General features: G+C 35.5%; 1 protein-coding gene across 6 annotated transcripts; it reads right to left on the bottom strand.

The window, feature by feature from the left end:
* Positions 1-1,035: 1,035 nt before the first annotated feature.
* On the bottom strand, positions 1,036-24,254 carry LOC132706618 (odorant receptor 49b-like). Of its 6 annotated transcripts, XM_060678059.1 has the most exons (6): positions 23,532-24,254; positions 23,359-23,453; positions 2,489-2,588; positions 1,445-1,543; positions 1,212-1,367; positions 1,036-1,151 (listed from the first exon to the last, which is right to left on the bottom strand). In XM_060678059.1, the coding sequence occupies exons 1-6, from the start codon at positions 24,138-24,140 to the stop codon at positions 1,098-1,100; spliced, it is 1,113 nt and encodes a 370-aa protein (XP_060534042.1). In that variant the 5' UTR covers positions 24,141-24,254; the 3' UTR covers positions 1,036-1,097. The 6 variants fall into 6 exon arrangements, with proteins under 6 accessions (XP_060534042.1, XP_060534039.1, XP_060534036.1 ...); XM_060678056.1 differs by having other exon boundaries at positions 23,359-24,254; XM_060678053.1 differs by lacking the exons at positions 23,359-23,453; positions 23,532-24,254 and adding an exon at positions 19,111-20,115.
* Between the last annotated feature and the right edge of the window lie 82 nt (positions 24,255-24,336).

Raw genomic sequence — 24,336 nt, 5'->3', positions numbered from 1 at the left:
AATATTTCTGACTTTAGGAGCAGGATTATACGAGAGGCCATCGAGATAGAAAAGTCCGGACACCTGAATACGAGAGACAACCTTATACATTTATCCAATACGTGGAGAACGATAATCGAACGGCAGAGCGATACGCAGCAGCCAACAATTCGGGGGGCGGAGCCACTTCCCCTCCCGCACAAGCAGCACCGTTAGCACCTCCGGCGCAGGGTATAAGTACCGCACGCATTGCCGATAACCTCCGAGTGTTTCAAGTGTTTTCAGAGGGCGAGCATTGAAGATGCCAAGTGAGATTTTGGCGAAACGTCTGCAGGGTTCCAGTCAGAATCGATTCAGATTCGTCCAAGTATTTCTGTTTTTGAGTATTCACGGCCGGAGCAGCAGGAAGAACGGTCTCTCGCCAATTGCAGATTTCAAAAGTAAATCGACCATTTTATTGTACTTCATTTTCTTTACCACACGCTTTTTGTGTAGCCCTGTCTTATCATTATGCAAATGAAAGGGTGGGCTTTGTTTTGCGTGTTTATATCTACTGAATAACTTTACGGATATTATCTTGTTCTGTTCTGTTTTTAGTTTAGGTGGGTGAACAAAGGTATAAAAGCAATTGTTGATGTTAATCGGATGGTTTATCAACGCCAGAAGTATTTCTGCGGTTTGCATGAGTTTTCTCATATAAACAGATAACGAAATGGAAATTGAAAATATTCTTGTTGTAAAAAACTGTGCGGACGCTTTCTGGTGTGAGTATTCGTTCACCGTTCATTCGATCACCTCTACCGATCGTAATTTAACAACAAGCAATCAAAGATGCACTTAAATTGACTCCCACTACACAAGTACCAAATATTGCAGACTGAAAAAGTAGCCTCACTAATATTGAATAGTGGCTCAGTTTTGAGCATTTTTTGATGTTTCAATTATTTTTCCGGAAAATTCAGCGGGAGGGAAAGAATAATTCTGGGAGTTATCCTATTAGAAATAATTTAAAGTATGAGTAGTGAATATTTGTTTGTCTCGAATATTAAAAGCAAACACGGTTGAGTTAGCTGTTATTATTAGTAACAATACAATAATTAATAATATTAATAATATATTCACTGGTAGTTATTTAACATTACGCTGACGTAGGAGTATGATCCCTTCATTATCTGCAATATAACAAATGGATTTTGCGTGTTTCTCTCAGATGAGTACAACTAGTTGCCTACCGCGAGAGCCGATTGCGTCGTCATCGCGTCGAACGGCCCAATGGTCAGAACCAGCGGCGTTTGCGCGCGCATTATCATTGTCAGTACCATTTTTTTCACCGTCTCGTTTTGTTCGTACCACGGACTGCGATACAGGGCATCCGCTAGCATCAAGCTCTGCAATAAACAACCGTTTCAATAAACAAGATGCGATAAGAGACGAGGGCAGTCTAAAAGATTCTAATGTGAATTACCTGGACTTTGATTTCGTTGGCACTCCAGCCGAGTACAAAAGTCTGGGTAAATAAAATGCCGAAAAATAGTATCGGAGACGCCAGCATGGTCTTTTCGAACTGCAAAGAGTGTTTCGTCAGTTACTTCACGTTAAAGTTAATTCTACAGTTCAGTCTAAAATCGTTATGGATAATGGAGACAAATTTTAAATGAAATTTATAAATAAATGTTTGTTTTCCAAATTCAGCAGTTGTATCGGACAGGGCGTTCGTGACGACATTTTATCTCACAACCTAAATATCAAAAACACTTTGAAGATGAAAGTTCCTTGAATTGACTTGTATATTAAAGCATTTTTGGATTCCTAGGAACCTTTCTTGTTACCGTTCCTGTCATATTTTCAGGTTTAAATATATTTATCGATTTCTGAGTGAACGTGTTTGTTATATTTTTGGTTTTAACTTTCTTATAGATTAGGATTTACTTTGGTGGTTGATATTTTAAAAATAAATAATTGCTAGGTGGTCAAAAAGTAACATTAAAAATATTAATGAAAATTGACTCAGCAGTGTTTCCTTTTCAAAATAAAACATTTTAAATATTTTGAAAAGCGTTTGCACTTTACACTTCGCGAAAGGTTGTAAAAGTTGAAATATACATAATATAACGTTGATTGAAATGCTATTAATTGGACAATCCTATATTTTTAGCAAAGCGATGGAAAACGACTAAGTTATGTGACATAAAACTGTCCAACACTGATTTCTAAACTCACAGTCACAATAGTGACCATTGTGTAGTGCTGATTTAAAAAAATGTACAACATTTTGATAAAGAAATTCTTTTTTATTAGCGAAATACGTCAAAACTATGCAGTTCAAAAAATGACTCTTAAGGATTTCCTTATTTAAATTTTTACTGCAGTTAGTTTTTGATCACTTTGTATCATGACATTAAACAACAGTTCAGTACGTTCTGCGCTTATATTTTTAAAGTGATACTATTATGATTGACTTTTTCATGACAAAATTGAGAAGCTCGTTTCTTTCATATGTTATTCTTACCGTTATAAACTGAATCGAGACTGCGGCTATATTCAAGGAGTTAAGCAGGAACTCCATAAAAATGAGGTACTTAATCGATCCATTCAATTTTGTAATAAACCTAAAAAAAAACAATCCTTTAGTTTTGACGAAAATAACTGAGACGCAAACTTAGAATTTTAAAGAAATTTTAATTTTAATGCGAACCTGAGCCACTAATAATAACGAAAATTGAAGATTCGAACATTATAAATTCCGAGTTTTTGATAATAACCCTACGATTCAGCGATTTTTAAAAGTTATTCGCCCTCCAAGACCTGCAGGTATCAAAAACAACTTGCTGGTCGATTCCAGATAATTTCCTTCTCTATCGACGAGCCTCATCTCATTCAGTATTTTCCAAAATGTCCACTTTGTTCTCATGTGCTCATCTGATTTGCATATTACGTTGCTGGGGCTATACTCACGCTATAACGTTCTGATGTTGGAGGACGAGGTCCTTCAAAGCTACTAAGAGGCAGCCTCCACGGTCTTCCTCCCATCTTTCGAACCGAATTTGCAGCCTCTTCAAGATCGAAGCGGGGTAGATGATGCAAGAGAAGAATACGATCTTCGTCGAGGCCACCAAGAGGCTATTGATTATCACCGACACGTTGTTAACAATCATAAGTACGCTGTTATGTTTCTCTTTGTTGACATTGTAGAAATATAACTCATAGGCGAACGGCTTATCCAAGCTCTCGTTGTGGTTATTGTTGTACTGCTCGATCTCTAATCTCCTAATAAAGTTCTCCAGACAAATCGACGTAGTACCTCCGATTGTCATAATCGTTATGGCCCAACAAGCCTTCGAGCAAAACCGCACCTGCTCTAAGTGACATCTCGCCATCTCCTTGTTCACCGATTTCTTTACATCCTTATCGTCCTTCGTTATGTAAACAATAATTTCTTTAAAGTTTTTAGTTTGATAACGTAAGGCGGCGATTCCGGCGATCAGCAAACTGATTGTCGTCAGTTGGGAGAATATTTTCTCGGCGTTGTTGTCCACTGATGTAGAAAGGGCAAACTCCAGGCACAAAGATACCAAAAACGTCGGGAAGTAGATCCTCACGAGTCCGGAATAGACGGCATATGCTTTGCGAGGTATCGGCTTTTGCGTGGGTACTGCCAACGGCCATATACCTGCCAAGATCATACAGAATCTGGCGTGGTTCAAGATCGGTCCCGTTTTTCGTATATCCATTTGTCATTGTTCTCCGCACTCTGGCAGAACGACGTCGAATGCGTAGCTTTTAAAACCAAAGCGAGCGTTTCAAAGTTTTATCCACCCCGCGCATTGTTTCCAGTGCCGCCCTATTATTACGCAAATTAAAGGGTTCGACTTCAGTGTCGCCTGTATTTATAGGAAGTGGTTTATTGCTTTCAGCGCAGAGGTTGCGACTAAATTATTTATTTTGTTTTCAGTGTCATCAGTCATCAACAGGACGGATGCATATTTAAAGGTAATTCTAGTTAAATTGTTAAGTTGCAATTGGTTGACACTAATTATGATACATTAATCAAAACAGAGATGAATTGTACTCCTTTTGTTACATTTCCGGTTGTTTATTTAATGAATATGTCAACCTGCGCAAGCTAGGAATAAAGGTTTATCTTCTTTCTTGGTTCATTAAAATACCCCATTTAAAACTCCGACTAACCCATTGAGGAAAATAATAATTAAGGAGCTTCAAAAAATCGAAATTTGGTAGCTGCTAAAAGCTACATGACAAAAAGCTAATACTTTTTGAAAAAGTTGAAAGTGAAATCCTGACGGCCTAAAAAAGTAATAACACACACTGGCAAAAGGAGCGTCCGCTTGAGAGGATGCATATTTAAAGGTAATTCTAATTATGTTGATAAATTGCAATTGGTTGACACTAATTATGTTATATTAATCAAAACATAGAGCACAAATTTCAGGATATTTAATTAATATGTTAAGCCGCGCCAGCTAGGAATAAAGGTTTAACTTTTTTTGGGTTAATTAAAATTAATATTAATTTAATTTAATTTAATTTAATTTAATTAATTTAATTTAATTTAATTTAATTTAATTTAATTTAATTTACTTTAATTAATTTAATTTAATTTAATTAATTTATTTGAAATTATTTTTTTTTAAATGGGGTCATTTAAAACTCTAATTAACACGTTGAGGAAAATAATAATTAAGTAGCCTTAAAAAATCCGAATTAAGTAAAATATATAAAAATTAAATTATGTCTACATAACTGCTAAAAACCACATAACAAAAAAGCTAGTACTTTTTGAAAAAGTTGAAAGTTAAAATCCTGACGGCCTAAAAAAGTAATAACACCCATCGGCAAAAGGAGCGTCCGCGTGAGAGGATGCATATTTAAAGGTAATTCTAATTAAGTTGGTAAACTGCAATTGGTTGACACTAATTATGTTATATTAATCAAAACAGAGAGCACACATTTCAGGATTTTTATTTAATTAATATGTCAAGCCGCGCCAGCTAGGAATAAAGGTTTCACTTCTTTCTTGGTTAATTAAAATTAAAATTAATTTAATTTAATTTAATTAATTTAATTAAAATTAAAAAATGTTTTAAATGGAGTGATTTAAAACTATAATTAACACGTTGAGAAAAATAATAATTAAGTAGCCTTACAAAATCCGAATTAAGTAAAATATATATAAATTAAATTATGTCTACATAACTACTAAAAACCACATGACAAAGAAGCTAATACTTTTTGAAAAAGTTGAAGGTTAAAATCCTGACGGGCTGAAAAAGTAATAATACACACTGGCAAAAGGTAATTCTAATTAAGTTCTGAAATTGCAGTTGGTTGACACTAATAATGTTATATTAATCAAAACAGAGATGAAATGCACACATTTCAGGATCTTTATGTAATTAATATGCCAAGCCGTTCCAGCTAGGAATAAAGGTTTAACTTTTTTCTTGGTTAATTAAAATTAAATTAAATTTAATTTAATTAATTTCATTTAATTTAACTAATTTAATTGAAATTAATTTTTTTTTTAAATGGGGTCATTTAAAACTCCAACTAACACGTTGAGAAAAATAATAATTAAGTAGCCTTAAAAAATCCGAATTAAGTAAAATATATATAAATTAAATTATGTCTACATAATTGCTAAAAACCACATGACAAAAAGGTTAATACTTTTTGAATAAATCTTCACGGACTGAAAAACTAATAATACATTATAATTGCCAATGAGCTTATAACAATTACTAAGTGATAGTTAACCAAGTATTGAAAACCTCTAATAACATTTTTTGCATAATACTAGGTCAGCCCAGCCTAAAAAAGGATAATGGTTTAATTTGTATTTCAATTTAAGAAACTTAAAAAGTTTAAATTCATTTGGAACAGATGAATATGGGGTAAATTGTATTTAGCGGATATTTACCGCATGAGTTAAAGCTTTGTGTTTTAAATAAATCCTGCAACGCATTCAAATAACCACCAGCTATGTTTGGTGTCGCTATTATTCACTATAGGTGCTGGATTTTATGGAAAACATGATCGCGCCTTTTTACATTGAATATCAAGCGAGCACAAGCGTTCTGTGTAGTCCGTGGCACATTTTTATGAATCTGAAATTGCAATGATTGAATAATGATAGAATTAGAGACTGTAAGCTTTTCGACAACTTTTAAGGAATGCTTATTTATTACAATTAGAGATAATCATGTAACTTTTTACTTGATTAATCTTGATTTTACTTTCCAAAGCCCGAATTTTTATTTTATTCGCAGTGATTTGTGTTCGCCAGATAATTCGTGAACAATATCGAAATCATACACCATAAATCTTCATAAGCTTCATAACCAAGTATGGAAGCTTGAGGTATACCAAACAAAATATTCAACTCCTCCGAATGTGCGTTGTTATTTATATCTTTGGCACTCGATAACCCCAAATACTTAACTGACGAAATTGCTATAGCTATGGTGGGCGGGAAAATCTTTCAACAGCGTGACAAAACACTTGATCTTTTTTATTTTGTCGTTAGTTGTTGCCATTAGTACTATACTATAGAGGGGTAATTAAGACAATGAAGATCTTTAAGGAAATATTGATAATTAAACTTATCACAGCAACGACTCGTTACTATTTTTACTGTGCTATTGAAAATCATCATGACATCGTAGCTAGAAACATGTATTTGTCAATTTTTCCCTCTCTTTCGTCGATTCTTCGGAGGTTAACTGAAACTGGTTCGCATTCTTTTTTGTACCTGCTTTTATACCGACTGAGTGGGGCGGCGCTAAAAAGGACATAAACATTGGTAAAGATCTCAGTCACCGTTAAGATTAAAGAAGTACAGACCGGTACAGAAGGAAAGTAGCTCGGTAGAAAACTGATCCAGATTATATGCTATAAGGAATCGAATTTTATTCTCTCATAAATATCCTAAATACTTTTGTGATGTGCGCACATCATGGCAGGGCAAAATGATAAGTTTTTTTTGTTTGTAATTTGTGTACCCAAAGCAATCGAAGGAGGAACAACAGCATCCGGAAGTTTGGTCTCATCATTCGGCAACGATGTAAGCTAGGATAAGCATAAAGTTCACTTCTAAATTAGCAGAAAATGGAATTTCTTCATCTTAAGAGCGACATTTGTATTCTTATTTTGTGAAATGATACAATAACAAACAATAACGGTTTTGTATTAAGTATTATAATTTATTTTTTATCTTGAACTCTATAAGAAAGCTTCGATTATCGAAGACAAGACGGAAGTGACCTAATCAAAACCAACCAACTACGAATTATGTGACTGAAGGAGGCAACACCCCCAGTTATGAAATATCAGACACTGAAGTGCAATATCAAAGACTCTCGTCGAACTAAGTGTCCTCTTTCTAATACAATCCGTACATTTTTTGCGCTTTTGGATAGAATATCCAATTGTTGAATTCTTGGGCCTCTACGGAGATGATAAACTCACCGTATAATGTCCTGGTGGTGCATAATCAACTCCTTCAAAACGACCAAGCCATCGCAGACGTCCCATCTCTCTAACCTAATCTGCAGCCTCTTCAAAATCGACACCGGATAGATCATGCAAGAGAAAAAAACGATCTTCGTCGAGGCCACCAACAAACCGTTGGCCATCACCGATACGTCATTGATGATCAGCAATAGACCTGCGTGTTTCTCCTTATTCAGACCAAAGTAATATAAATCAAACGGAAATGGTTTTTCCAAGCTGTCGTTGTAGTGTTTGTTGTATTGACCGATCTGGTATCTTATCCAGAGGTTTTCGAGACAAATCGAAGTAGTACCACCCATAGTCAGCATAGTTACGGCAACGCGAGCTTGTTTACAGAATCGAGCTTGTTCCAAATGGCAACGCTTTATCTGCTCGTCCTCCATATACCCCACGTCCTTATCGTCTTTTGTTATGTAATTTATGATTTCTTTGAAGTCGACACGTTGGTAAAGTAATGCTCCGATGCCGCCGTTCATTACCGCGATCACGTAGATCAGTTGGCCGAACATTTGGTCGGCGTCTTTGCCATTGATAGTAGAGATAGTAAACTGTACGGAAAGAGATACTAAAAATATCGGAAAATACATCCTGACGAATATCGAATAGACTGAATATGCTACGCGGAATATCTGGCGTTTTGTCGGCAAAGCTAACGGCCAGATTCCAGCCAAGATCATGCAGAATATAGCATGGTCGAGGATCAGTGCTCTAGGTTCGGACATGTCTCTCTGCGGTCTGAAGACTGGCAACACTGTATAGTGTCTACGAATGCTTTTATAACAAACGCACCGATAGCCGATACCCTTTACACACTGCCGCCCTGTCATTGTGCAAATTAAAGGCTTGACTTACGGGCGTCTGCGTTTTTCCCTATAAGTGTTTATTTATTCAGTGTGGCTTTGTACAGGATGAGTCCCGTTGGGTACCCCAGCGGGGACTGAGAAAGGGATTTTTTTTAAAATTCGGTTTAGGATTGCATAATGCAGGTGGAAATCCGTACGTAGAATATTTTGGCGAATGGAGCGTTGCCGAATCTACTCGGCAACTTCGGAATTTCGAAGGAAAATCATTAGATCTTATTGCTGACACAAAAGTCTTAATAACTTAATACACCGTAGACGTTCGCAGTGTTATAATCACTATATATTATACAGGGCGTCCCAAAACGAAAAAAATAATTTTGATAGATAATAAAATAAAAAAAAATTGAAAAACATTTGCCACGACTCACCCTGTACATTCCCCATGGAATAGTTTTTATTTGACGTGGTCTTATCTATTATGCAGTTTCTGGTGCACGGACAGTAAATTAGTAATGGTGCCGTCGGTAGGACACAAAATGGCCAGATAAACGTTTGGCCTCGCACTTATAAAATTGCAGATTATTGTTCTAGATTGGACTAGATGAAAGTACGAATGTTACGTTTTGGAACCCAAATTTGTTTTGAATAGTTAACTAGGAGCGAAGCGATGAAGCTGTTATTCGTTTGGTTAGTAGTAGTCGTGAGAATGAGATATGAAATTATTCCGAAAAGCGGTTTAGAATGTTCAACGATAGCAGGTAAAGTAATAATTATTAGTATGTGCCGTGTTTCAGTTGGAAATGATCAAAGTATTAGTGAAATTTTGTTTTTAATTATAACATAATTTAATACCCAACAGCGCGCTATGCATCACATTTAATGATTAAGTTCTTGATATATAATAAATAATAAATATATACCATTGTACAATAATTAAACAATATATCATCTGGTTGTGGGGATAAAAGTACAGACAGACAGATATAAAAGGCAACCAAAAGTCGTATCTGTTAATTATATGGTTGCCATGGACATTCTATGTCCCATTTCGGGGTGTTTTCTATAGTTAGGATGTTTTTCATGATCAGAGATATAGTTTTGAATGTTGTGAACTCTGGGCATTAGCTATGAAAATGGCTTTATAATTTCTTTGTAAAGCTACTAGGCCTTGATTTTTTAACCCATTGTTGTAGAAAGTGCTAGAAAATTTGTTCTTGCTATTTCGTTAGCGTGGAGTTGCCATAATAGCGATCCAGAGTTATAACTAGATACCCAATGAATTTAAGTTTGGGTTCATTAACTATTTGTTAAAAATCTTTTTCAAAATGTCTTTTTTCACAACGAATAGGGCACAGAATATTAACGTATTCTTTGTATCAAAATATGTTGATTTGTCAAATAAACCTTTTTCCTTGGTCAATATTTACTTAGATACAGGGTGATAAAAGTTTTTTATTAGTTATGTTCACAATTTAAAAAATATACTCACAAAAATTAGCATGTGAGAGTTTTCGATGATGTAATCAGTTCTGCGATTATTTGAAGTTGCCGCCACCTGCACACTTTTGCAAAAACGTCATCATATTTTTTAATAACAGCACAATGGAGGACGTCCAAGAAATATCGCACAAGATGAAAGAAAATCCTCACTTGACATGGATAGGACATTGCAAGCATGAATACGAGATAAACGAGTGGGCAGGCACAGTAAATAATTATGTAATAGGACCATTTGAGTTACCTACAGATAGATCTTGGTGCAGCGACGTTTCTACATTTTTTATAAGACTTAATATATATAAAAAATATCCCTTTTTGACCGAGCACTACCCCATTTTGTGAAAATTGTTCTTCTTCTTTTTTTCGGATTCCAATTTTTTTAATAACAAATTTTTTTACAGAGGGTTACGCGGTCAGTTAAAAATGTGAATGTCTTGAAAATAGCTTACTGAACTGAAGATGCTGAATAGCAATACCGTTTATACGTTATGGCATTCTTGAAAAACGTCTATGTAGTTATTACGAAACTGATCACGCCATCTAATTTTTGAGTTTGAGTTTAGGACATGGGTTTAATCAACAAATCGAAATTTTTTGATACAAAGACTATGCCGGTATTCTATTGTCCATTCGTTTTGAAACACCCTGTATAATAGATGATCTCAGGCCATTGTAAAACTTCATGTCTTTCATTCGCGTTCAAAGAAGAATAACAAAACTTCCAATTCACTAATCTAATGAATTTAACAAGCTTGTAAGGAAGAAGATTGCGTGGCGATATAAATGACCGGAATGTCCATCTACGAACTCCAAAAAATTAACCAAAGAAAAGACTGCCAAACTGCAGAGAAAAAACTTCCTGTGCAACACAGTGGTGTATACCTGCAACTCCCTGTCAATCAATAACCCTTTTTTTCTACCCTTTTCGCCTTTGTAAAAATCTTTTTCTTTTTTGTGATATCATACACACTATATTTATTTATTTATTATTTATAGATACATTATATGTTTTTTTTAACAAAGTTTTTCTCTTAACTGACCAAATGTGGTTTCATCAGAAACAGCATCTCACGATGAAAAAATGGTTTTAATTTGCACATTTCAACATAGTTTCACAAAATTGTAGTCTACTGTCGGGATAATCGTGTGTGAACGAAATTTTTCGTCATTTAATACACGCATAACTGTTCGTCGGCTAACATCATTATTTGAAGCGACTTCAGAAGATGCACCATAATGTTTAATCTTGTATTCTCATAAGTTTTTGGAGCACCTGGCCGTGGACGATCTTTGACTTGCACTGTGGACATTGCAATGGGTCTTTCTGGAAATTTTGAGTTAAACAAATTGCAAATTTTTTCTGCAGATCTCGTTTTGTCTCCGTATCATACCATTTAGAAGCGTCACATTCACTTTTTTTAATTTAAGAACTGCTGGCCTGTTCATTTCAAAATTGTTTCTGTTTTGTATTATTTTGCTCATAAAAAAAGAAAGAGATAGGTACAGAATGCAGAAAGGGAATTTAAAAAACGGAAAAAAGGAACTTGGTGTCGACATGTACTTCTTGATCCGCCCTGTATATTTTCTGCCAATTGCACGTGTGCGGGCATTTTTTCTGAAATCAAGTACCTGATTTTCAAATGTATTTGTGTTTCTCCAATTCCGATTTCATGAATTTTATTTTACAGAATTATTAAAGCTGAGGTGAAAACAATATAATCTTCATAAACAATGTTTCAGCTATTTAATTCCGATGTTTTATAAAAAATCATTAAATTTCTGTTTTGTATTATTTTGCTCATAAAAAAAGAACGAGATAGGTACAGAATGCAGAAAGGGAATTTAAAAAACGGAAAAAAGGAACTTGGTGTCGACATGTACTTCTTGATCCACCCTGTATATTTTCTGCCAGTTGCACGTGTGCGGGCATTTTTTCTGAAATCCAGTACCTGATTTTCAAATGTATTTGTGTTTCTCCAATTCCGACTTCATGAATTTTATTTTACAGAATTTTTCAAGCTGAGGTGAAAACAATATAATCTTCGTAAACAATGTTTCAGCTATTTAATTCCGATGTTTTATAAAAAATCATTAAGTTCATACTTACAAAAAAGAACAATTTAAATATTTTGATTGATCATTTGCAAAAATGATGCGTTCCACTAGCAAAATTAGGATCATCACCGGTTGCAGCCACTACGTTTTCACTGTATCTTTAGTAGAATAAATAAGTAATTTCTTCGCACTGCCGGATATACTTACCGTATAACGTGTTGGTGTTGCTTAGCAAACTCCTTCAAGAGTGTCAAGAGTCCGGCATCGTCGGCTTCCCATTTTCCGAATCTCACCTGGAGTCTCTTTAAAATAGCCATAAGAAGAATACGATTTTTGTCGAAGCCACCCACAGACTATTGACTATCATAGACGCGTCGTTGATTATCAGTAGTATAATCTCGTGCTTCTCCTTGTTCATATTATAATAGTACAAATCGTAAACAAAGGGTTTTTTCAAGCTGTCGTTGTGGTGGTTATTGAACTGGCTGATCTAGTGTCTCCTCCAGAAGTTTTCCAACCATGTCGATTTAGTACCCCCGATTGTCAGAATCGTTATAGCCCAACACGCTCTTGTCGTCCTTTATTACGTAATTTATAATTTCTTTGAAGTCCCTAGTCTGGTAAATCGCGGCTGCCACACCGGCTATCCGCAAACTGATGACGTAGATTAGCTGGTAGAAAAATTGATTGCTGTTTTTCCTCACTAGTCCGAACTCGAGGCTCAGAGAAATCAAAAACACTGTAAAGTACACTTTAACTACACTAGAGAAAATTGCGTAAAATCTTCCAAATATCAGCTTATGAGTAAGTACTGGAAAAGGCCAGATAGATCCCTGCTAGGGTCATGCAGATTCTCGAGTGTTGCAGAATCGGGACATTCATTTTTCCGCGAGCTTTCGGTTACCAACTAGTGTCATTCAGAAAAAAAAGTATTAGAAGACTCTTCTTTTTACTTTTACAGTTTTAATGAAATAACATATCATCGTAACAACAAGATAAATATTAAATGATTCATATTTAAAAAAAAATAAACAAAATTGTCTGTTAACAAACTGGTAATAACTTTTTTGAAAAAAAGCAGAACGTACATACACCCTTTAGCTCTTTACCTGATATTGCCTCACTTTTTGAAGTATACGATCCTTCACCTCTACTACACTGTTAACTCGGGTGCGATTAACCAGACTTGTAAGAAGTCCCGTTAAGAAAAAGTCCAAACTATTATGTGTGATTTAAATCTCTTACTGCAACACTAAAGTGAGAAGACGCGCTGTCACGCATGAACCACATTCTGTTCGTAATTCGTTGTATTTCCTCTATCAATATTGGCAAATCCTCTTCTACAAACCAGCTATAATTATGGCCATGTAGCCTTTCTGTCAGGAAAAAGGGACCGTTTAAGTAATTTTCAACCATATCATTTCATCGGCCAAATATGCAAGAATTAAAACGAATGGGAATATCTCTGTTAAATAACGCTTGGGTGATGATATGGATACAACAGAAAATCGTGTGAAATTTTCCAAACCAAGAAGTGCGAGATGCTCAGGTTATTTCCAATTTTTCTAGTGCTAATTTCAGGATTTTCATCAATAGAATTTAAAACTGCTTCTTCAATTTCTAGAGTTCTAACAGTTCGATGCCCCTCCCCCCCCCAACACTACAAGACACTACTACGAAGAATAGAATTTAAAAATTGATGTCAAACAACCGCCTTAACAAGAAAATTAATAATTCTTTCAGACACAACCTACTGCAATGACAAAAAATAATTATAAAAATTAAAGTTATAATCCATTATATTATTATTTTTATTAAGAGACCATGCAAAGAAGTTTTTATATTTTTATGCGAACGAAGTACATTGTATCGAAAAAAATTAAGAAATTATTTTATTAGTGATTGGGGACTGTAAGAATAATTTTTATTTTAAGAGAAATCAGTGGCGTACCATCGATATCTGCCAGCCTGTATTTTTTTTGTGATAGCCTTCCTTAGATATTTTTATATCTCAATATTTTACTGACATATTTTAGTAAAATTTGTATTGTAATTATTGTAATTTGTATATTGTCCGGATCATACATTCAATCACATATATAATTATTGCCTTTGAAAAATGGCTTTTGCATAAAATTACCACTTGTATAACTAATGGTCTAATTATTTCTTGATTGTGTTTAAAGCAGTCTAGTTTAAGGTTTCTTTCCCCTCCTACACTTTGTTATATATTTTTTTCAAATTTTATAATGCAGTTTCTTTGTAGTTTTTAACAAAAAACTCAAAGAAGTAATTAAAAAAATAAGAGATATATTACCTTTTAACTCTCTCGTTTAACTCTCATTTCCTCCGAGGAATGAACTTATTAGTTAATTTTCATTACTTAGGTTTTAGAGTATAGCAAAAATTTGGTTTTAAGCTTTTTACTTATATAATATAACCCCATGTTACAAATTTATGTGATTAACCTCCATTTAGCATTATAAAAAACACAAGGTAATAAATTATTTGAAGTAATATTTTATTTTTGTACGTCAATAAGGATTTTTCTAAAAAACAAATCTTTTGTAGCGCCCTGTATAATATGATATGTCTATGTTTTATTAGCTATGTATTAACAACTGTTGACGTAAGACTTTTTACAAAACTTCTGGATTCCTCCTGCGTCGGTTTTTGTTAAGACGAAATTGCTGACGTTTCGTCAATCATCCTGTTGGCTTCTTCAGAGCTTGACTGAAGCTTGCTCGTATGACTGATTCCCAAATTCGTGACAGATAGAGACCTGAGTCGCACTTAAGATTAGTTAGTAAGGCTCTTTCGCGTTTTTTGAGCCTTATTGATATTTTTCGTCCGGTCTCTCCAATGCATTCTTTGCCGCATATGAATGGAAGGACCACAGTGGCAAGTGTAGGATTGCTTTCGGCCTTATTGCTATTGGAAGGTTTTGGTAAAGTGTATACATTTCAAGCTCTGAAGAAGCCAACAGGATGATTGGCGAAACGTCAGCAATTTTCGACTCAACAAAAACCGACGCAGGAGGAATCCAGAAGTTTTGTAAAAATTATTACAGTAGCCTGTGGAACTTTCTTTGAAAAATGTTATCGTGAGATTGGTTGAGCACATTTTTTTTTAATTTTCATAAAAATTCACTATATTGTGCACCAGGTGCTAAAATATATACCTACTTACTTTAAGAAAAATTGTCATTTGGCTGCCACTTTGTTAAGAAATGACGAGAAATTCAAGTAGAAATATTACAACAACAAAATTGGTCATTATATTTAACGCTGTTGAAGAAAGTAAAGAGCGGAACAACTGTGTTAAGAAGTCGGCTCTGTAATGGCGCTATTTTTCCAGTTTTGTGTATTTATTTGTGGACTGAAAAAATAGTTTTGCGGAATATTTTCGTCACTGACAATAATCAAATAATATACTTTTTTCACTATTTTAAAACTTTAGGTCTCAGTCAAACGCTGAAATCCATAACCATGTCTACTAGGTCTAGCATTGTTGTATGGTTTAGTAGACGTTAAACTCACCGTATAACGGTCTGATGTTGCAGAACGAGTTCCTTCAAAACCACCGTGAGGCAGCCACCACATTCTTTCCATCTTTCGATTCTAATCTGCAGCCTTTTCAAGATCGATGCCGGATAAATGATGCAAGAGAAGAAAGCGATCTTGGTCGAGGCCACCAACAACCCGTTTACTACCACCGACACATCGTTGACAATCAAAAGGCCGCTATCGTGTTTCCTCTTGTCCAGGCCATAGTAGTACAACTCGAAAGCAAGTGGTTTTTCCAAACTCTCGTTGTGGTGTTGGTTGTACTGATCGATCTCGTATCTCCTCCAGTAGTTCTCGAGGCACATCGAAGTGCTAGCTCCGAACGTCATAATCGTGATAGCCCAACACGCTTTGGAGCACATCCGCGTCTGGTCCAAGTGGGAGCGAGTGATCTCCTCGTCTTTGGAATGCTTCACCTCTTTATCATCTTTCATTATGAAAGTTATGATTTCTTTGAAATCGCAGTTTTGGTAAAGAAGCGCCCCAACTCCTCCGTTGACCAACGCGATCACGTATATCAGTTGGGCGAAGGTTTGATCGAGGTTTTTACCGTTTATCGTGGAAATTGCAAACTCTATACACAACGATACTAAAAATATCGGGAAGAACACCCTCACGATTGCCGCGTAGATTCCGTAAGTTCTGAGAACCATCGAACGTTTAGTGGGTAAGCCAAATGGCCAGATACCTGCTAAGATCATGAAGAATCTCGCGTGGTTCAGAATCGGCTTGGGCTTTGGTACGGTCATTTATGAGTGGGCAATTCGACGTCTGACAGAGACGGAGGTCTGGTGGCCCTTTTAAAACCAAAGCCGAGCATAAATTTCTCAGTTTCTACACAACCTATAATTTGTTTTCCAGTGCCGCCCTATCATTACGCAAATGAAAGGGCTGACTGTTGTGTAGTCTGTTTTTATTGAGATTGCGTCTAGAGGGATAAGTTTAGTGCGGTTTTCGCCGCACAGGAAACATTAACGAAATAGTTTCGTGACGGAGGAAAGTATTTATCATAATAATAATGTTGTTTGGTCACATACTGAAAAAAAAAAGCCTAGGCTGTATTTCAGAAATCGATTTCTTGGCTACTCTAAATAGAGTTAAGTGTGAAACATTTTAAAAACATTTTTCATTTGCTTTTATCTCTTTTCAAATTGGGGGCGCGGTTCATATTCAAATTAGTAAATGCCTATGTATGCCAGTAACCTTTTAAACTGTTTTTTATTTACTAAAAGTATTAGATTCTTCTCCTTTGAACTTTCCTCATATATGATTTCGAAATAAAATTAAAGACTATCTTGTTTAATGCAAAAGACTTTTGCTCGAAGATTTGACACGCCTCATTAAAAAAAGCGCTTCCCAGAAATTTTTTTTTGGTTTAATTCTATATTAACCGTTTTATTTGTTTGAACCATAATTTTTTTTCCTCGCCCATTCAACCAAACAAAAACACCTTTGATATTTCTTAAATTTGGGATAGGATGGTATATTTAAATGCGGATATACGTTTTATAAAAAAGCAAAATAGCAATACTCCTTTTCGCTGAACCATATTTATGTAAGTAAACAAATTATCGGTTACAAGAGAAACGACGCGCACGACCATACGACGCGTCTCTTGGGACCATAAAATTGGTGTTGGGTGCACCTATTACGCATGTTATTGAAAATGATATCGGCGAAGCCCCTGAATTTATAAGGAATTTTGTTGGAAATATTCGTGAAGATAATTGTTAGGTAATAATATTCTCAAAATAAATTATAGTGTATTCGTTGAGAACAGGGGGTAAAAAAATATATGTGTAAAAGTTAAAAAAAAATTGTAACTAAACTGGAAGAGTGAATGATCAACTATTGTTTCTATTCTCAGCAAATTTTGGTATACAATAAAACTGGTCAATAGTTTGGGTGAAAATATAAGCTAGAAAATATAATTAATATGTAGTATTTAAAAAAAATTAAAAATCACGCGTGCAAGGGTCTGCAAAAAATACCATTTTTCAAAAACCGTTTAAAAGACAGAAAAAATTCTTGAACCAGAAGACGCAGAGGAGATATTTGAAAAAATCCAAATGAAAATCACCAACCTATTCCGAATTACCCTTATTGTCCCTACTCGCCGGCATGCTCGTCTTTTTCTTGACACACTTTCCGCCACACACGGGTGACTAACCCACCCCGAAAGCAGCTGTTACTTTCCCACGAGGGGTGCGCCTCTAATAGGGTGAACAAACGGCCTTGGCTTATTGTGAAATGTCATCGCGGCTTTAAAAGAGTATCTACGGTCGTTTCCGTTCTTTTTTTCTTTCATTTTGACTTAATAACCGCGATTTAGACGCTAGGGGACAACGCGAAGGCCGGTTATTTCAAACGCCACTCGCGGCGCACAAAAAAAGACAGGTAAATACGTAAACATTCGATGAGTCATCACGAATGGGAGCCTAAATAAATACCTATCGTTTTACCTTACGTTTTAGTGAGGTAATTTATAACCAATCTACTCCCTCTATTTCAAGTTTTCTGCTATACGTAGAATCTTTATCACTTCATGGCCGTAGTCACTGCGGCTGGTATTAGTGGTCTGCGCATAAATAACGCCCTATAAATAACTCAAGACAAGAATACTATTTTCGTCGAGGCCGTCAGCAATCCATTGACTATCACCGACATGTCGTTGATAACCAAAAGGCGGCTATCGTGCCTCCTCTTGTCTAGACCATAGTAGTACAACTCGAAAGCAAGGGTTTTTTTTTAACTCTCGTTAAGGTGTTGTACTAAAAATATTGGGAAGAATACCCTCACACACACACCTGACAGAGGGCCCTCTTCAAACCAAAGCCGAATATTTCATAATTCTCAGTTTCCACCCAAACTATAATTTGTTTTCCAGTGCTGCCCTATCATTACGCAAATAAAAGGGCCGAGTGCTGTGTAGACTGTGTTCATTGAGATTACGTCTAGGATAAATTTAGTGCGGTTTTCGCCGCACAGGAAACATTAACGAAGTAGTTTCGTGAGGGAGGAAAGTATCTATCATAATAATAAGAGACTGTTGTTTTGTCACGTACTTAGCTACTCCAAATATAATATAATATCGGCAGATGATAAAAACTAAATTTAACTAACATAAGACGGGTTTTTTATAGCCGAGAAGTGGTCGCGCTATTCGTTGCGATGTTACCTAGCAACCAGTAGAGGGGGCTGTATGGGATGGGATGGGAAGACTACTTTGTTCAATGCGAAATACTTTTCATAAACAAATTGTCATAAACAAATTATCGGTCATCAGAGAAATAACAGGCACGACCATACGACGCCTCCCATCTTGGGTCTATAAAATTGGTGTTGGATGCGGCTGTTAAATATTTTTCTCAAAATCACTGACATTATAGTGTATTCTTAGAGAAGACGGAGTAACGTAAATATATGTGTAAATGTTTCAGCAGTTGTCAAACGTAATAAAAACTAGGTTAAATACTTTTGTAATAACACTTCGATGAATGAATGACTGAATAAATTTACTATTCTCAGCTAGTTTTGATATCCAATCACACTGGTCAATAGTGTAAATAGGTGAAAACATCATCTAAAACAATTAATTAATATGTAGTAAGGGAGTTATGTAGTCTTATAGTATGTGCAATATAGAGTGTATATAGAGAGTATCTCGATATACTTGCCATATAACGGTCTGGTGTTGCCGAACTAATTCCCTCAAAACCACCAAGAGGCAGCCTCCGTCGCCTTTCCACCTTTCGAACCTAATCTGCAGCCTTTTTAGGATTGAAGCCGGATAGATAACACAAGAGAAGAATACTATTTTCGTCGAGGCCACCAGTAATCCGTTGACAATCACTGCTATATCGTTTACAATCAGCAAAATCCCAGCGTGCTTGTCCTTGTCCACACTATAATAGTATAAATCATACGGAAACGGTTTTTCCACACTCTCGTTCTGGCGTTTGTTGAGCTGGCCCACCTCGAATCTTCTCCAGAAATTTTCCAGACAAATCGACGTACCAGCTCCGATTGTCAAGATTGTTATGGCCATACACGCCTTAGAGCAAAACCGCACCTGTTCCAAGTGGCAGCGCCTGATCTCCTCTTCCTCCAAATATACTACCATATCGTCTTTCATGACGTATCTTATAATTTCTCTGAAATCCCGACGTTGGTAGAGCAACGCGGCAATACCGACGCTCACCAATGCTATCACGTAAATTAATTGGGAGAAGATCTGGTCGACGTTTTTGCCGTCGATTGTTTTGATTCCGAATTCAACGCAAAGAGACACCAGAAACATTGGAAAATACAGCTTTAGGAGCCCCGAATATAGCGAATAGGCACTGCGAAGCAGCAGCTTATGGGTGGGTAGGGCCAACGGCCAGATACCCGCGATGATCATGCAGAATCTCGAGTGTTTCAGAATCGGTTCGTGTGTAGCCATGTTTCTACTTGATTCAGACGAGGTTTGTCGACGAATGCAACGGCTTTTAACTTCAAGGCGTTGCCCTAATGTTAGGGAAAACCTGTAATTTGTTTCATGCGCCTCCCTATCATTATCTAAATGAAAGGTTTGGCTTTGTGTCGCGCGATATAGCATGTCCACGTTTATAAAAATTGCGCCTAGCGGAGAAATTTTTTTGAATGAGTTTCAAAGGGGATTTTAATTTAAAGCTTTTTTACGCCAGCCCTATAGTCACCCCCGGTGCTATATGATTCCTTTATATTTCGTTCGTGTTACAATAGATGCAGATTTCAAGGTGGAGTTGGATTTCGTGCCTCAAGTCGAACTCGAGGCTATGAACAACAGGCTCTCCTGTAAGTTTCGATTTAGTTGCTTTAGATAAAAATTGTTTGGAACCTGGGTTTTTGCTTCTGGCTATTCGGGTGTTAGGTTTCGTTCAAAATTTCTTTACAATGGTCGATTAACTATAAGGGTTTTCCAAATAGTGTATCAAAGTGGTATATCTCGTTTATTACTTGATTTACAGAAAAATGATAAATACAAAAGTACCAAAAAAATAATTTAAAATTAATAAAATCACACCTAGACACCCTGCATATTATGACATTAATAGATCACCAATCACCAATAAGGGGTTGGTATAGTTTATAATGAGTGTATTCGGATTTAGGGCAATTTTTTCGGCAAAAATTTGATACGCTTTATTTTTGACGTTGTTTCCGACAGCTGAACAAAATAAATATTAACTGAACTTGAAAAGTCTATTCGAATTCTTTCACATTCGTAATGTAATGGGGATTTTTTTTAAATCCGAGATTTAAACTGAAATAAAATTATAAACTGCGCAAATTTGAAAAAACAATTTGAACACTATTTTCCGCTAGACCCCAGTACCAAAAACATGTCGGCTGTTCCTTCCATCAAAAAATCTTGATTGAGGTGCAAGTAAAGCAGCTAATAACAACTCAATTAAGAAAACTAATGCAAAATTGACGGGTTTCAGACAATGATTTGTTTGTATGACCAACCTACAAACTTAGATTTGCATGGCTAACTTTTATATTTGCACTAAAAGACGCGATCTGAAAACATTAGTTATAGTTAGTGGAAACAAAAGAAACATTTTTTTCACCAAATTTTTATTTTATTATTTCCTTGGCTTATTGCGATATTTTCTCATAATTTTCAGAAATTTTTCCGTAAAAATATGTATACTTCAAAAAAACTAAATTTAGATATATGGAATACTTAATAAAATTGAAAGGGTAATAATAATAACTAATAATTAATAATAACTAATGAAATATAATATATAGGGTGTTCCTTTTGATTTTTTCACTTAAATTAATATTTTTCATTTTGATTCACCCTGGTATCAACGAAAACTCTCGGTATAGACCATAACAATCCTACGTTGATTGAGAATAAAAGGAAGTATCTAATAATACAATAATCTACAGGGTGTTCTTTTAAAAAATATATTACTTTGGTTTTCCACATATTTATGAATCATTGTTTGGACATCCCGTATAACAACAAAGTTGCTATGTCAAAGTGAAAAAATCTTCTGCAAAAGTGTTCGTGTAGAAATAATAACATTAAACTATTTGACATGTAGAAAACAATGACTAAAGAAATAAATAAAAATTTGCAGACAAAAAACACGTTTTCCGAGAAATGTATTTTTTTGGAAGAGAGAAGAAAGCAATTAAATTAATTAATGAATGTTTTTCCAATACCTAACTCAAACATATTCGATGCTAAGTACAAAAAAGATATTATATAAAATTTCAAAGTGTAAAATAAAAAGTTAAGTTGGAAGTTAATATAATAGGGCGGTCGTACTATGTTTGGCAATATACTTATTAACCATAATCTAAAATTTAAATCAACCCCGTCTATCTTCCACCCAACACCATATTTTAGAACCATAGATTTTTGACTTTACTGTATGATAAATTAACACACCTAGTAGATGTAAATAGTACATTATGCAACAAGTGCGGTAAACGGCATTTAACTCACGAGTTTATTTGCCACTAGCGGAGCGAGTGTTTAATAAACGTGGACCGAACGTGTTGCATACTATACTTTTTCTACGACCGTTAGTATTTGGGTACATTTTCGCAAAAAAACACGAATACATTCACTGACACGGCCGACAGAATTGACAAACGTCAAAATTTTAAGCGTGGCAAATATCTCCGAAAACATCCGATTGCTCCCAAACCCGTGCGGTAAAATTCCGGAAATGTCCGAAGTGGCTCGGATTCGTGGGATACTTCCCGCACGCTAGATCGGTCAATAATTAGGTATTTCACATACGGGAGTAAAACAATTATTTTTTCAACACACATTTGTTGAATAAAACTTATACAGTTGCTTAGTCTTTGAAAGCGGCAAAATATATGCAAACCAATTAGTAGTTTCATCTGTAATTTACTTTACACTCGAGACACATTTTCAAGACATTTAAAAACTATGCAGAAAGTGGTTTCGGAAATTTCAAGATGCGGAGTTTAATACCAGTTTTACTATTGAAACCCAATATTTTTGCTAGTGTTTTGTAAGCTCCTAACATTTATACTCTCCTGCATATTAATATAAAAAAATAATTACGTTTAACTATTAGAAATGTAGGAAATAATTACCTTAAAATAATAATCATGAAAGTTTGAGATGTTCTGTAACAAAACGTTTTCTAAAAACACCAAGCTTAGCCGTACGAGGATGCTTTTGGAAATTTTAAGCTTGCGAGGAAACAGTGGCCTATTATTTTATTTTTTAACTCATTTAAAATATTTACTCTGTTTTGTAATGCCGGAGCATTCTTGTAGCAACCGTTCTTGATCTCACATTTTTATTTACAAAAAATAGCGCACATACCCTGCGTAGTATAATTTATTAATTGCTGCGTATTCGTATAAAAAACAACCTATACAAGTATTAAATATCACTATTAGAAACGTTCAAATATATTTACCTAAAATAATCATAATAAAAAATATTTTTCCTATTGAAAGAAGCTTTTCTTAAAAACATCAAAGGTAAAAAAATAAATTTTGCAATATATTTGTCATTTTACTGTAAAAAATAAATAAAATTTTGGCTAGAAGTGAATATCTTAGGACATATATCAGCAAATCTTGCTTGATGTGGCGCAATTGTCCTGGATCGCTCGCAGTATAACACAAAACTATATGCGGCAATTTATTAACCCTGAACATTAAATCAACCCCTACTAACTAGCATCCCACACCAAATTTCAGAGCCATAACGTGCTTGCGTTTGAGTGTCATATTATACTCGATGCATTGGGGGTTAATACTAATGGATGCCCCAAACAGCTTGTTTATTTTCAATAGTCAGCTATCCCAGCCAACAAGAGAAATAAAACTTCCAGTTTTTAGTGGAACATGTGTTATTTTCCCTTGAACTTACATGCAGATGATGTACTCACCGGATGACATTCTGGTGTTGAAGAACGAGGTCTTTCAATGTTTCCGAGAAACAGTCTCCGTCGCCTTTCCATCTTTCGAACCTAATCTGCAACCTCTTCAAGATCGACGCAGGATAAATGATGCATGAGAAGAAAACGATTTTCGTCGAGGCAACCAACAAGCCGTTAATTACCACGGAAAAGTCGTTGAGGATCAACAGTACTCCAGCATGTGTCTCCTTGTCCAGATGATAGTAGTACAAATCGTAAGCAAACGGCTTCTCCATGCTGACATTCTGGTGTTTGTTGTATTGGTCGACCTCAAACCTCCTCCAAAAGTTTTCAAGACATATCGAAATCCCAACTCCGCACGTCATAATCGTTATGGCCCAACAGGCTTTCGAGCAAAACCGTACCCGCCCCAAATGGCACCGCTTAATCTCCACGTCCACAGAATATCGTATGTCCTTTTCGTCCTTTATTATGTAAGTTATGATTTCCTTAAAGTCTTTGCCTTGGTAAAGAGTGGCTGCGACACCCACGATCAGCAAGCTGATGACGTAAATTAATTGGGAGAACTTTTTCTCGACGTTGTTATTACTGACGGTGGAGAGAGTAAATTCCATACAGAGCGAAACCAAAAACATCGGAAAGTATATCTTTACCATATCAGAATACACTGCGTACGCTCTCAGAAGTATCAGACGTTTGGTGGGTATCGCCAATGGCCAGATACCAGCCAATGTCATGCAGAATCTCGCGTGGATCAAAATCGGTTTACTTTTTACGGAGAACGACATCATACGTCCTTCGATAAGCGCGAGAGTCTACGGCTTCTCGTCTATTGCAGCGATTTTAAAACCAATGCGAGCGTTTCAATATTCCCAGGTTACCCCAATCCCTATACTTTGCTTGAAGTGCCGTCCTATCATTACGCAAATGAAAGGGTTGGATTTTGCCCTTGCGTGTTTCGTTTAGATCTGTGTTTATGCACGGAAA

The sequence above is a fragment of the Cylas formicarius genome, unplaced genomic scaffold (genome assembly GCF_029955315.1).
Source record: "Cylas formicarius isolate icCylForm1 unplaced genomic scaffold, icCylForm1.1 PGA_scaffold_8__14_contigs__length_24414737, whole genome shotgun sequence".
Lineage (NCBI taxonomy): Eukaryota > Metazoa > Arthropoda > Insecta > Coleoptera > Brentidae > Cylas > Cylas formicarius.
Note: the sequence above shows the minus strand (reverse complement) of the source record. Positions and strands in the feature narration are given on the sequence as shown.

Bases quoted from the DNA above. Each gene is read 5' to 3' on its own strand.
- LOC132706618 (XM_060678053.1), bottom strand. From the start codon at position 20,033: ATGCTATATCGCGCGACACAAAGCCAAACCTTTCATTTAGATAATGAT. The intron at 1,544-2,488 runs GTAAGAATAACA...CACTCTTTGCAG, and splicing joins TCTCGATTCAGTTTATAACG to TTCGAAAAGACCATGCTGGC. The intron at 1,368-1,444 runs GTAATTCACATT...TGTTTATTGCAG, and splicing joins CCAACGAAATCAAAGTCCAG to AGCTTGATGCTAGCGGATGC.